General features: G+C 43.2%; 1 protein-coding gene across 1 annotated transcript in view; it reads right to left on the bottom strand.

Moving 5' to 3' along the window:
- The window catches only part of arsb (arylsulfatase B), a 91,022-nt gene that overhangs the window by 4,000 nt on the left and 72,551 nt on the right, over window positions 1-14,471 (bottom strand). Inside the window, exon 7 of the mRNA XM_033018600.1 lies at window positions 999-1,127. Within this exon, the coding sequence (XP_032874491.1) occupies window positions 999-1,127 (129 nt within the window). The remainder of the gene's footprint in view (window positions 1-998; window positions 1,128-14,471) is intronic.

Genomic DNA, 14,471 nt, shown 5'->3' with positions numbered 1-14,471 from the left:
CACTGTGGGGGGATGATTTTCCTGTGTGTAAGGTACTTTGTTAGTCTGTGTCCAAGATGGCTGTCGGAAGAGAGAGTGGACGCTGGCGCGCTTTAGCTGCCGCTGCTCTCTCTTCACATTGTGTTTTTTTTGATTTTTTGTCTTTGAAGCTATTTCTATCTTTAATTTGTGTATTGCTGATGTCCTTATTATTTATTTTTCTCCGACTATATGTTTTTTTTCTCTTCTGTTTAATCTTTGTAAGGTGACCTTGAGATTTGAAAGGCGCCCGAAAATAAAATTTATTATTATTATTATTATTACCTGCCTGCTTTTGGCCCATATCCCTCTAAACCTGCCCTATCCATGTACCTGTCCAAATGTTTCTTAAACGTTGCAATGCTACTTGCCTTGAATATCTCCTCAGGCAGCTCGTTCCGTACCCCCAACACTGTTGTTTGTGTGAACAAGTTATCCCTCAGGTTCCTATTAAATCTTTCCCTCGTCAACTTAAACCTATGTCCTCTGGTTCTCGATTCCGCTACTCTGGGCAAGAGACTCTGTGTATCTACCCAATTTATTGCTCTCATGATTTTGTATACCTCTATAAGATCACCCCTCATTGTCCCGTGCTGCAATGAATAGAGTCCCAGCCTGCTCAATCTCTCCCTGCAGCTCAGGTCCTGGCAACATCCTCGTAAATCTTCTCTGCACCCTTTCCATCTTGACATCTTTCCTATAACTTGGTGCCCAGAACTGAACACAATACTCGGCCTCACCAACGTCTTATATAATTGCCACATGACCTCTCACCTTCTATACTAGAATAGTAAAAAAGCTAATACATGGACTGGTACACGGATAAGAAATGTTTCGAGGGAGAAGGGTCAAACGCAGGGAAATGGGACTAGCTTAGATGGGGCATCTTGGTCGGCATGCACAGGTTGGGCCGAAGTGTCTGTTTCCGTGCTGGTTGTCCCTATGGTTCACTTATGTGAGCTTATGTTTTTTGTACATACCAGGATATCCAGTTAATAATTTCCAGTCCCCAGAACGGATCGCTGCATGGATGGACACATTAAAGAGAGAATACTGCCATTTGTTCAGTTGTACACTGGATGTTTCATTTTCATTGAGTGAAACGGGACCTGCAGGAGCAAGAGAAGAGGTTATGAACAGGTAGGTCACGCAGATCAGATAGAATGGAACCTGAAACATCTGTTGGCAACATTTAGACTGATGCTTGAAGGCCTACCACAATCTTATCAATACCACGATTTAAAAACAGTTCTTACCCACACGCAATCCAAATTCTGAACACACTATGACAACAGCACATATCCTCCCCATGCATGTACTGTATATTGTATGATGTTGTGTTTTATGTTATGTTTGACGGGAATCAGCCTACCTTGTAACATCCTGTACTGAACCTGAATTCCACCATCTTGACTGTGTGGTCATTAAATAATCTAATCTAATCTAATCTACGATAATAACACAATGATATAGATGACAAAATTAAAGTGGCCAGTAGATCACCTAATTCATAAATGACCAAGCCAACAAAGGGTTAAAAAAAACAACAAATTACTTCATAATACTTTTCTGCATACATTTCTATTTTGTTTAATTCCTTGAGAGTGTAGCAATTTTCAAAATTGAGGGATAATTGATAGTTAAAAGTATCCCTGCTGTGAATCGTACCATTACATGAAGTTTGACAAAAATGCTGGAGAAACTCAGCGGGTGAGGCAGCATCTATGGAGCGAAGGAATAGGTGACGTTTCGGGTCGAGACCCTTGTTCGGACTGATGTGGGGGTGGGGGGTGGGCGGGAAGAAGAAAGGAAGAGGCGGAGACAGTGGGCTGTGGGAGAGCTGGGAAGGTGAGGGGAAGGAGGGAGAAAGCAAGGACGACCTGAAATTGGAGAAGTCAATGTTCATACTGCTGGGGTGTAAACTACCCAAGCGAAATATGAGGTGCTGCTCCTCCAATTTGCAGTGGGACTCACTCTGGCCATGGAGGAGGCCCATGACAGAAAGGTTGGATTCGGAATGGGAGGGGGAGTTGAAGTGCTGAGCTACCGGGAGATCAGGTTGGTTAATGCGAACTGAGCGGAGGTGTTGGGCGAAGCGATCGCAAAGCCTGCGCTTGGTCTCACCGATGTAGAGCAGCTGACACCTAGAACAGCGGATGCAATAGATGAGGTTGGAGGAGGTGCAGGTGAACCTCTGCCTCACCTGGAAAGACTGCTTGGGTCCTTGGATGGAGTCGAGGGGGGAGGTAAAGCAACAAGTGTAGCATTTCCTGCGGTTGCAAGGGAAAGTGCCAGGGGAGGGGGTTGTTTGGGTGGGAACGGACGAATTGACCAGGGAGTTATGGAGAGGGCGGTCTCTGCGGAAAGCCGAAAGGGGAGGAAATGGGAAGATGTGGCCAGTGGTGGGATCGCATTGGAGGTGGCGAAAATGTCGGAGGATTATCTGTTGTATGTGACGGCTGGTAGGGTGGAAGGTGAGGACAAGGGGGACTCTGTCCTTGTTACGAGTGGGGGGGATGGGTAGTGAGAGCGGAGCTACGGGATGTAGAGGAGACCCCCGTGAGAGCCTCATCTATAGTTGAAGAGGGGAATTTAGTTTATTGTCACGTGTACCGAGATAGTGAAAAGCTTTTGTTGCTTGCTAACCAGTCAGCGGAAAGACAATACATGATTACAATCAAGCTGTCCACAGTGAATGGATATATGATAAAGGGAATAATGGTTAGTGCAAGATAAAATCCAGTAAAGTCCGATTCAAGATAGTCCGAGGGCCTCAATGAGGTAGATGGTTGTTCAGGGCCGCTCTCTAGTTATAGAGCCATAGAGTGATACAACATGGAAATAGGCACTTCAGCCCAACTTGCCCGCAGCGACCAACAGTTACATTAGTCCCACCTGCTTGTGTTTGGCCCATATCCCTCCAAACCTTTCATATCCATGCACCCGTCTAACTGTTTCTTAAACGTTGGGATAGTCCCTGCCTCAACTGCCTCCTCGGCAGCTTGTTCCATACGCCCACCACCCTTTGTGTGAAAAAGTTACCCCTCAGATTCCTATTAAAACTTTTCCCCTTCACCTGAAACCTATGTCCTCTGGTCCTCGATTCACCTCCTCTGAGCAAGAGACTCTGCATCTACCAGAGTTGTTGATAGGATGGTTCAATTGCCTAAGAACAGCTGGGAAAAAACTGTCCCTGAATCTGTGCATTCTCATACTAGTATCTCTTGCCTGATGGGAGAGGGGAAAAGAGGGAGAGGCCATGGTGAGACCCGTCCTCGATTGTGTTGGTGGCATTTGCCGAGGCAGCGTGAAGTGTAAATGGAGTCAATGGAAGGGAGGTTGGTTTGTTTGATGGTCTGGGCTGTGTCTACAATAATGGTGACAGAGAGCATCTCTGAAACCATGAGAAAGAGCTCGAAATGGTGTGTAGCCTCACCAGACATTAGATATATTTTGGCAGTTGAGGAATGAGAGGTCAGAGAGAAAGATGTCAGTTGCTGTGATCCGTGCAGGAACACATGGAACGGGGTAGGATATCCAATGGAAACAATATTAGGAACTAGGAGCTAAATAGGAATAAAACATCAAGAGGTATGATCACTGGATAACTATGTGCAAACTGCCATAGATGGCCAAATCTGAAGAACCAAAATGCCTCAGGGGCCATTGTGGGCGCAAGTCTACCACAAGCTAAGAACAAATAAAAATGGAAAGACTAGAGTATTCAGAAAAAAGCAAAGGCAATTTCATATTAATGGCGATTAATGACCGATCCAAAAGATGATATAATGGAAATATGTGTAAGAAGGAACTGCAGCTGCTGGTATACACTGAAGACAGCCACAAAATGCTGGAGTAACTCTGCGGGTCAGGCAGCATCTCTGAGAAAAGGAATAGGTGATGTCTCGACTTTTTCTCCAGAGATGCTGCCTGACCCGCTGAGTTATTCCAGCACTTTGTGTCAATGTGCAGGAAAGGGTCGTACTTCATATTTTCATGACAATTTGGCCTCTCCAGTTTATGCTGGTTCAGAGTGATCCCATTTAATTCCCTGTTATTCATTCCATCCGTTTAGACAGGTACGTGGATAGGCAGGTTTAGAGGGATATGTGCCAAAAGCAGGCAGGTGGGACTGATGTAGCTGGGGCATGTTGGTCAGTGTGGGAAGTAGGGACGAAGGGTCTGTTTCCATGCTGTATGACGCCATGATTCTCTTTCATTTGACCATCTTCTCCCCCTTGATTCCCTTACCGCCCATCTACACGAGGGTCATTCCTGAGGATAGATATGGCCAGATTTACCACCAAACGTAGGGAAACATGAGTAACCCTGGAAAAGAGTAAAAGGAGTTTGATGCCAAATTATTCAGTTAGACAAATCGTATAATGGCAAGCCAAAAATAACAATCCCTTAGAAAACACTGGAGTTATGCAAGTAGTTTCTGGGAAAAACGCACAAAAGAGGTGAAATTTGAAAAAGCAGGAAAGAAGTAGAAAGATAGATACAAAGTGTTGGAATAACTCAACGGGTCAGTTATCATCTCTGGAGGAAAAAGATGGGCGACGTTTCAGGTTGGGACCCTTCTTCAGTCGCTGACCCACTGATTCCAGCACTTTGTGTCAATCTCTGGTAGAAACCAACATCTGCAGTTCTTTGTTTCTACAAAGGCGTAGAAAGGGAGAGTGGGTGGTGGGTTGGTTGAAAGATACAGCATGGAATCGGGTATATCAGCCCACGTAGATCACACCAGCCATCGATCACTTGTTCATACTAGTTCCATGTTATCCCTACTTTCACATTCACTACCAACACTCCAGAGGCAATTTTACAGAGGCCGATTAACCCTCAAACCCGCATGTGCTTGGGATATGGAAAGAAACTGGAGCAAAGGATGAATGTGGTCGCTGGGAGAACGGGCAAACTTCACATGGACAGCGCCCGAGGTCAGGATGGAACCCGGGTCTCCAGTGCCGTGAGGCAGAAGCTGTGCCACTGTGCCATAAGAAAGACAACTAGAAAAGGAGAAATGGAAAAAAACAGAAATAACCAATTGATTTTCTGTCAAACTGAAACAACTCGTGACTGAGTTTCTATAGAATGTGGAAAGTTTTACTGTTTGAAACAAACACACACATACAACTGGACCGGGTCTTGAGAAAAAATGCTGACCGTGTCTACATTTTATTGTTTCCACACATTTCAGACAGCCCAGGACTTTCCTTCACCAGAAGTGCTCCCCCAGGTATTTTCAAACCAATCTGTTTAAGATATTAGTTGTTGAAAGCTGTGAGGTCATTACCTTGGGATAAGGAAAGTTACATTATGGAACATTTTATCCCGTCTGTGGCTGCTGCAAGAGTCATCTTACAATAAGTGTTTTGGCAGCTTGCACAAAAAGGAGTATGAAGATTTCAATCACATAGTACATCACTAAACAGAACTTGCCTTATTATGCAGGAAGATTAATGATTAATAAAAGCAATATCCTCGACATTTCTTTCTGGTGTTCACTGTGCAAACAGATAGTATATTCTGGAAAATGCTATATGTCTTTCTCAAATTTGCATCACAAGTTATTTAGCACTCCACAACCATAAAATTCATGTGAACTCCACAAATCTGTTTTAAATTAATTTCTTTGCAACATGGAATACTGGCAGCTACGGGCTAAATTAAAGCCCAGCTCTGTGCCAAGTTTGCTGATCTTACCCTGGACAGCTGTATAACTGGCCTTAGAACCTGTGGTTTAGGAAGGGGACAATACCTGCCAGTGGTTTTCCATTGATCCAGGTTGTGAAGTGTATCAAATTAAAACAGGTTTAACTGTTAAGTTCCCAAAGCCATATGGCCTGCCCAATCTTTCCTTCAAGAACTGCCAGTCAACTCCCTCTCAAAGAACCTCCCATCTTGCACATCTAATCCCATCCCCACAGGAATGGAAGTGGAAGCATCATGGTGCACAGCCATTAGGGCTTGTGTCTTCTAACTCCTGAAATCCAGGTTTGATCCAACCTAACATATTTAGCTTTGTTTAGTTTAGAGATACAGCGTGGAAACGGGTCCTTCGGCCCACCAAGCCCACACCGATCAATGATCTCCACACACAAGCACTATCCTACACACTAGGGACAATTTACATTCTTTACCAAAGCCAATTAACCTAAAAACCTGTATGTCATTGGAGTGTGATGAAACCGGAGCACCCGTGGAAAATCAACATGGTCACAGGGAGAAGGTAAAAACTCCGTACATATAGCACCCGTAGTCAGGATCAAACCCTGGTCTCTGGTGCTGTAAGCCAGCAACTCTATCGCCACTGTGCTGTTAATGCTAAGTAGTGAGCAACATTATTTTAATAGGGCCAACGACTGTCAAAACTGCTTCCCTAACTCCAACTGAAACTCAATAGCTGTAAATATCACTTGATATCGCTGTTGACACAAGATTTTGAGTGGTGCAACAGCAGAATAGCCAAGTGACCTTAAAGCTGGAAACCTCTGGAAATCCAAATTAGTTTGATTAGTTTAGAGATACAGAATGGAAACAGGCCCTTTGTCCCATCAAGTCCACGCCAACCATCGATCTTCTGCTCAAACTAGTTCTACCTTATCCTATTTTCTCATCCAGTCCCTACACATTAGGGACAACTTAAAGGACCATTAATCTACAAATTTGTATGTCTTTTGGATGTGGGCAGGAAACGGAGCACCTGGAGAAAACGCGCGTGGTCACCGTCAGAATGTGCAAACTTCACACAGACGGCAGCCGAGGTCGGGATCGAACCCGGCTCACTGGCGGCAGCTCTACCAGTTACAACACTGTATTCTATTATGCAATGTTCTGGTGGTGGCATCCAACAAAAATAATGCTTTAGGTCAAAATGATCAATGCAATAAAGGAATATGATTCAATATATCCCTAGCAAGATTTCCATAAATGGGATACAAATAGCCAAAGTGCTGGGAGATCATGTGCCCATAACATGCATTCACAAAACATATTCTGCTGATTAATGCAACCAACATGCTCCATTCCCTTGAATGGGCTGGGTTAAAACTGTCTGTAAGATACGCTAGGTTCATTGGTCCTAGCAGAACTTCTTTCCTACTGTAGATGCTGGATATAATTTAAAAGGTAACAAGAGTTGCATGTAGCAACTGAGCATGTTGCCTTGCATGAGGAGTGAACACGACCCAGTCCATCACAGGTCCTGACCTCCCCATCATCATGGATGGGATTTACAGGAGTCGCTGCCTCAAAAAGGCAGCCAGCATCATCAGAGACCCACACCACACTGGCCACACATTCATTTCACTCCTGCCATCGGGAAGAAGATACAGGAGCCTGAAAACTGTAACGTCCAGGTTCAGGAACAGCTTCTTCCCTACAGCCAGCAGGCTATTAAACACGACAACCTGAAAATAAGCTCTAAACTAAGACTTGAGGGGCTTTGTCTTTTTGCACTATTTTTGTTTGTTTTCTTTTAATGTGTATGTGATATATATATATATATATATATACACACACATATAGACATATATATCTGTCTGCGTGTGTGTATATATACTAAAACTAAATTTTGGTTTATTATATTGTTTACATATTGTGCTGCGTTAAGTATGAATGTCATTGCTCTGTTTGGGACATACTGTATGACAACAAAACACTCTTGACCTACATTATATTTGTTGTGATCTAGGGTTGCTGGAATATGAATTGGGCTTGAGATATCTGATCCTATGATTAGATGTTCTAGATACCAGTTCATATTCTAGATCTTGATGTGATGGTCATTTCTGCAGCTTAATGGTTCCAGGAAAACAATCTGGTTCCCTGACACTAGAAGAGTGTTCCAAGGGCAAGAAGCACTTACAAAATGCTGTTGCTGCTTTTAAATACTAAAAGTTTTTTGATATGGAAAAGATTTCTGAACTCCAAACAATGTAATCAAAACAAATCTTCTCTAAAGTTAGACTCGCATTTAGTTTAGTTCACAGGTAGACACAAAATGCTAGAGTAACTCAGCAGGACAGGCAGCATCTCTGGCGAGAAGGAATACATTTCGGGTCGAGACCTTTCTTCAGACTGATGTCAGGGGAGTGGGCGGGACAAAGATAGAATGTAGTCGGAGACAGTAAAGGGCCTGTCCCACCAGCATGCGATTGCATGCGTCTAGCGCGACCAAACGTGGTGGCTTGAGGCATACGGCCTCGCGGGGTCGGTCCCACTTCCAACCGCGGAGGCGTCTGGAGTTGTGCGGGGCTGGTCCCGACATCAAACTCACCAATCAGCTGGGCAGGAGGCGGGCCGACTGAATTGAGGCGCTGCGTACGGCCTCAATGCGGCTGCGGGCCGACAGGCCGTTGTCGCGCGGGATTTTCGGACAGTGCAAGATTTTTGGAGCCCCGCGTGATGCCGGGACCAGCCCCGCACAACTCATACGCCTCCGGCGATCGAAGTGGGACCGACCCCGCGAGGCCGTACGCCTCAAGCTACCATGTTTGGTCGCGCTAGACGCATGCTATCGCAAGCTGGAGGGACAGGCCCTTAAGACAGGTGGGAGAACTGGGAAGGGGGAGGGGATGGAGAGAGAGGACTATCTGAAGTTAGAGAAGTCAATGTTCATACCGCTGGGGTGCAAACTACCCAAGCGAAATATGAGGTGCTGTTCTTCCAATTTGCGCTGGGCCTCACATGGGAATGGGAGGGGGAGTTGAAGTGTTGAGCAACTGGGAGATCAGGTAAGCTAAGACAGATTGAGCGGAGGCATTTAGTTTAGTTTAGTTCAGAGATACAGCGCTGAAACAGGTCCTTATTCCACCAAGTCCATGCAAATCAGCGATCCTTGTACATCAGCACTATTAAACACATCAAGGACAATTTACAATCTTTACCGAAGCCAATTAACCTACAAACCTGTACGTCTTTGGAGTGCTGGAACATCCAGGGAAAACCTACGCAGTCACAGGGAGAATGTACAAACTCCATACAGACAGCACCCGTAATGAGGATCAAACCCTGGTGCTGTAAGGCAGCAACTCTACCGCTGAGCCACCGTGCCGCCCCAAAAGTGTTATTGCCATAAGATAAAGGAAGTTGCAAATTCAGTTCAACACCTCACAAGAACTGCCCTGATCTTCACAAAGAAAATACTGGTTTCAGAAATATATTGGCAGTACCGTATTGTTTAATACAGTAGCATTCTTTCCGTTTAAAGTATAGTGATATAAAACAGCCTGGCAACAAATTTAATCTCAGCTGGAACCCTGTGTTACTAGCCAAAAAAACACAGCGGTGTGCATTGGGTTAGAAGGAATAATCAGTTTGGAAGTATTAACCATCAATTGCGTGTTTCAACGATGGGTTATTAAATAATATTAGCCAGATTGGACAGTGGGTTGCAGAAACTGGCATCTCCTACATGAGAGGTAGGTGCTCAGTAACGGGGGAGCAATGCAATCTTTATTGTTAGGATACGTTTAGCAGTTCAACAATATTATCAGGGAATATCCAAGTAATCATTTCCTACTTTGGAAACAAAGTTCCCAAATTCTACCTAGAGTTATATCGCATGGCTCTTTGGCCCAACTGGCCCAAGCCGAACAACATGTCCCATCTACACTAATCCCATCTGCTCGCGCTTGAACCATAACCTTCTAAACATATCCCATCATGTACCTGTCCAAATGTCTCTTAAATGTTATGACAGTATCTGCCTAAACTACCGCCTTCAGCAGCTCATTCCATATACCCACCAACCTTTGTGCAAAAAAATTACCCCTCAGGTTCCTATTAAATATTTCCCTCCTCACATTAAACTTATGTCCTCTGGTTCTCAATTCCCCTACCCTGTCAAAAGACTGTGCATTTACCCAATCCATTCCTCTTATGATTTTGTACATCTCTATAAGATCACCCCTCATCCTCTTACACTCCAATAAATAAAGTCCTAGCCTACTCAACCTCTCCCTGTGGCTCAGGCCCTCGAGTCCTTGCAACATCCCCATTAGTCTTCTCTGCATCCTTCTCAGCTTGACAACATGTTTCTTGTAACACGGTGACCAAAACTGAACATATTACTTTAAATGTGGTCTCACCAATGTCTTATACAACTGTAACATGACATCCCAACTATACTCAGTACTCTGACTGATGAAGGCCAATGAGCCAAAAACCTTTTTGACCACCCTATCTATCTGTGATAGACAAAAAATTCTGGAGTCACTCAGCGGGCCCTGCAGATTCTGGGGAGAAGGAATGCGTGACGTTTCCGGTCGAGATCCTTCTTCAGACCTATCTGTGATGCTACTTTCAAAGAACTGTGTACCTGCACTCCTAGATCCCTCTGCTCTACTACACTCCCCAGATCCCTACTATTCAATGTGTAGATCCTGCCTTGTTAGACTACATAAAATGTAACATCTCCTATTTCTCTATCAAATTCCATCAACCATTCCTCAGCCCACCTGGCCAATCGATCAAGATCCTGCTGCAACTTTTGACAACCATCTTCACTATCTACAATACCACCCACTTTAGTGTCATCTGCAAACTTGCTAATCATGTCTTGTACGTTCCCATCCCGATCATTGATATAGATGAATGACAGCAATTGGCCCAGCACCGAACCCCAAGGCACTCCACTAGTCAAAGGCTTCCAGTCGGAAAACAACCTTCCATCACCACCCTCTGCTTCCTTTCATGAAGCCGATTTTCTATCCATTCAGCTATCACTCCTTGGATCCCATGCAATCTAACCTTCTGGAGCAGCCTACTATGTGGAACATTGCCAAAAGCACCTGAAGTACATTTTTCGTTCACTTCTACACTTTTAAGTTGAATTAGATCTGAGCAACACAATCGCTATTAACAATAGACTGAAGAGCAGAATTTCCCACTCAGATTACATTTTAATCACTGGTTTATTCAATAAAAGGTCACAAACTCGGAATCCACACTTCAAAAGTAATTCACTGAAAGGAAGGACTTCTTTCTTTCTCACTGAAAGGAAGGAAAGCATTTTATCGGGATGCATCACAGCTTGATTTTAGGAACAGCTCCATCCAAGACCGCATGAAATTGCAGAGAATTGAGGATGCAGCCCAGACTGTCACACAAACCAACCTTCCTTCCACTGTCTCCATCTACACCCCACGCTGCCTCGGCAAGGCCAGCAGCATAATCAAGGATGAGTTACACCCTAGCCACTCCCTCTTCTCGGATAAAAGGTATAGAAGCGTGGAAATGCACACCTCCAGATTCAGGGATAGTTTCTTCTCAGCTGTGACCAGGCAACTGAACCAACCTTCAAACAATAATAAAGAAGTCCTGAACTACTATCTACCTCATTGGATACCCTCGGACTATCTTTGATCGGACTTTACTGGACTCATGCACTAAACAATGTTCACAATATTCCCTTTATCTTGAACGCTGTGGATTGCTTGATTGTAATAATGTATTGTCTTTCTGCTGACTGGTTAGCATGCAACAAAAGCTTTTCACTGTGCCTCGGTACAAGTGCCAATAAACTAAACTTAACTCCTGGACATCCCAGCATTATGGTAAAGGTCTAAGTCCATGGTTTTGTTCTGGCCTGCTTTCACCGCCAGTCACCTGACCACCCCCCTCCCACCTCGACCTTTCAGTCAGAGAAAGAAAATTCCTACCCAAACGTAACCTATTCCTTTTCTCCAGAGATGCTGCCTGACCAGCTGAGTTACTCCAGCATTGTGTGCTGTCTTCTGTACAAACCAGCACTGGCAGTTCTTTCCTACACATAGGCATTTATTTTGACTTTCCAGTACTTATCCGCTTCCCATCAAGATCTGGATTTTATCCCCCCACATTTTACAAGTTTTTTAATAACATCTGGAAAGATGTATTGTAAATCTTATGTATTGTAGGACTGCAACAGAAACAAATACTTCAATCTCTGCAACCACAGTAATTTTGGATTAAACAGATTAAACCTCAATTTAAAAAAATGTTATGGAAATATTTCAAACATCTTAAAATAATGCATTAGTTTGGAGAATAAAATGGTAAGTGTCCAATTTCTCTATCGTAAGACGTTAAAAAACAAGACCAGTCTGTACAGCCAGCTCCATCACTCATTATAACATTTCCATATAAAACCTACAATTTCTGCCCATTTTAATACTGCAACTGTTTAAAATATTTGCATTATATATTTCACATTGCTTTGAGTCCATGCTGGATAAACTCAAAGCTATGCAAATATTTATTTAGAATATTTATTTATAAATAATGCAATTGGTTCTTTGATGAATACCATTCTCTCGTATTCTCCTATAGCTTATTCTCTGACTTACCCATTAATAGCCGTCTGATTGTCCAACCACAAGCCTACATTGGGAGTAATCTACACTAACCAACTCTTCTTCTTATCGAGTGCACATCACAAGATTAGAAATTATTCAGCCAGAGCTGAACACGCCTCTCGGCATCTGCATACAATGGCGTCTTGCGCTTCTTGTGCATGGTGGTGGATACAGTCTAGGGAAGCGATGTGAATGCTCTTTCCTTGACCCCACTAACCAACTAATAACCAGCATGATTTGGGGATGTGGGAGGAAACCAGAGCACCCAGGGGAAACCCATGTGGCCATAGGGAGGGTCATAAGGTCATAAGGACTAAGAGTAGAATTAGGCTATTCGGCCCATCAAGTCTACTCCGCTTTTCAATCATGGCTGATCTATCTTTCTCTCTTAACCCCATTCTCCTGCCTTCTCCTAGGTATGTTGCAAAACTTACCTTCAGCAGCGCTGCAGTTCTATCGCTGCCCGTGTGCGCGACTTTGGCGCCTTTGAGAGGGGGGCGGGTTTAAAACGCAATTTTCTCTAGGCTATTGAAATCGATGTTGTTCAGCCTGCTTAGTAGCTGATGAAAAATCGCTGCGAGGTTCGTTCGCTGCAGGTATTTTTAAACTAAATTGGATTATTTAATTACTATAGTAGATTAAAAATCATCCTCTATAGCCGCGACCGCCGACAACGGGACGGATCTTATGTAGGGGACAAGGCAAGGTAGGTTGTTTATTTTTACATTAAAAAGTACTTCTTAAGATCCCTTTATACAAAATTTTATGTTGAGAGTAGCTGACTTGGGGGCCCATTCAATCCCGCAGTGTTTTTCATGCCATATGGACTTCAAATCCACTGCAATGGCAACGTTCCAAACCAGCGCATTCCACAAAAACCCACTCTCAAGTTGATTTAAATGGTCATTAATTTACAGCAATTAAACACTAAATTCCTTCCATTTGGCCTATAAATTAATGTCACTGAGATTTAAAAATCATGTTTTATTGTGAATTCTTGTGTGAATGTTCTTTGGACACTTAGGCTATTTAAAAATGTTAATCTTTTCTTAAGAAATGGATAGATGTTTAGATCTAGTAATTGAATTTTGGAATTAGCTACAATTGGGTAACTAATGAATTATATGCTTTAATTGCATGTCAATCCAAGTAAGATTGTTTAATTCAGAATTTGTTTCAGAATGCTTCAATCTATAATAACTGAAAATTTCTTTCAGTTCTCTTAATTTTTAAGAAAGTTATGGGCTTTTGACTGTCCTCGATCACAGCTTTTGTGTTAAGTCAATGGAAAAGCAATAGGGAACAAGATGCTAATTTCCGAGTATGAAAATGGCCATAACCTTTTTAATACTGAAGATATGAAAGTGAATTAGGTGTCAAATTAAACTTCTGTTTATGCTTTATCTGATGGGATAAATTGCAGACTTGATTTTTTAAATCTCAACATTTTGTAACATTGCTACTCCTCCCCATAACTTCTGACAGTACTAATCAAGAATCTATCTATCTCTGCCTTAAAAATATCCACTGACTTGGCCTCCACAGCCTTCTGTGATAAAGAATTCCACAGATTCACCACCCTCTGATTAAAGAAACATTTCCTCATCTCCTTCCTAAAAGAACGTCCTTTAATTCTGAGGTTAGAACCTTTAGTCCTAGACTCTCCCACTAGTGGAAAAATGCTCTCCATGTCCACTCTATCCAAGTCTTTCACTCTTCTGTATGTTTCAATTAGGTCCCCCCTCATTCATCTAAACTCCAGTGAGTACAGGCCCAGTGCCGACAAACGCTCATCATAGGTTAACCTACTAGGATGTGCAGACTTTATTTATAGATAACATCAGAATTTAGGATTGTATCTGGGTAATTGGAACTGAGATAACGACATTATTTGCAGTTCTATATTACATTAAAATGGTAAGCTTATAACTTTGATTCCTGAAGCGTGAGGTTTTCTTCACATCAAGCTTTTTATTTCCACCACCAAAGTTCCCTCCCCTCTGCAGTACGCTTACCGCCACAACAGATCAACGGTGGATGCGATCTCGCTGGCTCTCCACTCCGCTCTGGACCACTTGTACAACAAAAACTCATATGTCAGGCTGTTAT

Source organism: Amblyraja radiata, chromosome 3 (genome assembly GCF_010909765.2).
Source record: "Amblyraja radiata isolate CabotCenter1 chromosome 3, sAmbRad1.1.pri, whole genome shotgun sequence".
In the NCBI taxonomy this organism is placed as follows: domain Eukaryota; kingdom Metazoa; phylum Chordata; class Chondrichthyes; order Rajiformes; family Rajidae; genus Amblyraja; species Amblyraja radiata.
Note: the sequence above shows the minus strand (reverse complement) of the source record. Positions and strands in the feature narration are given on the sequence as shown.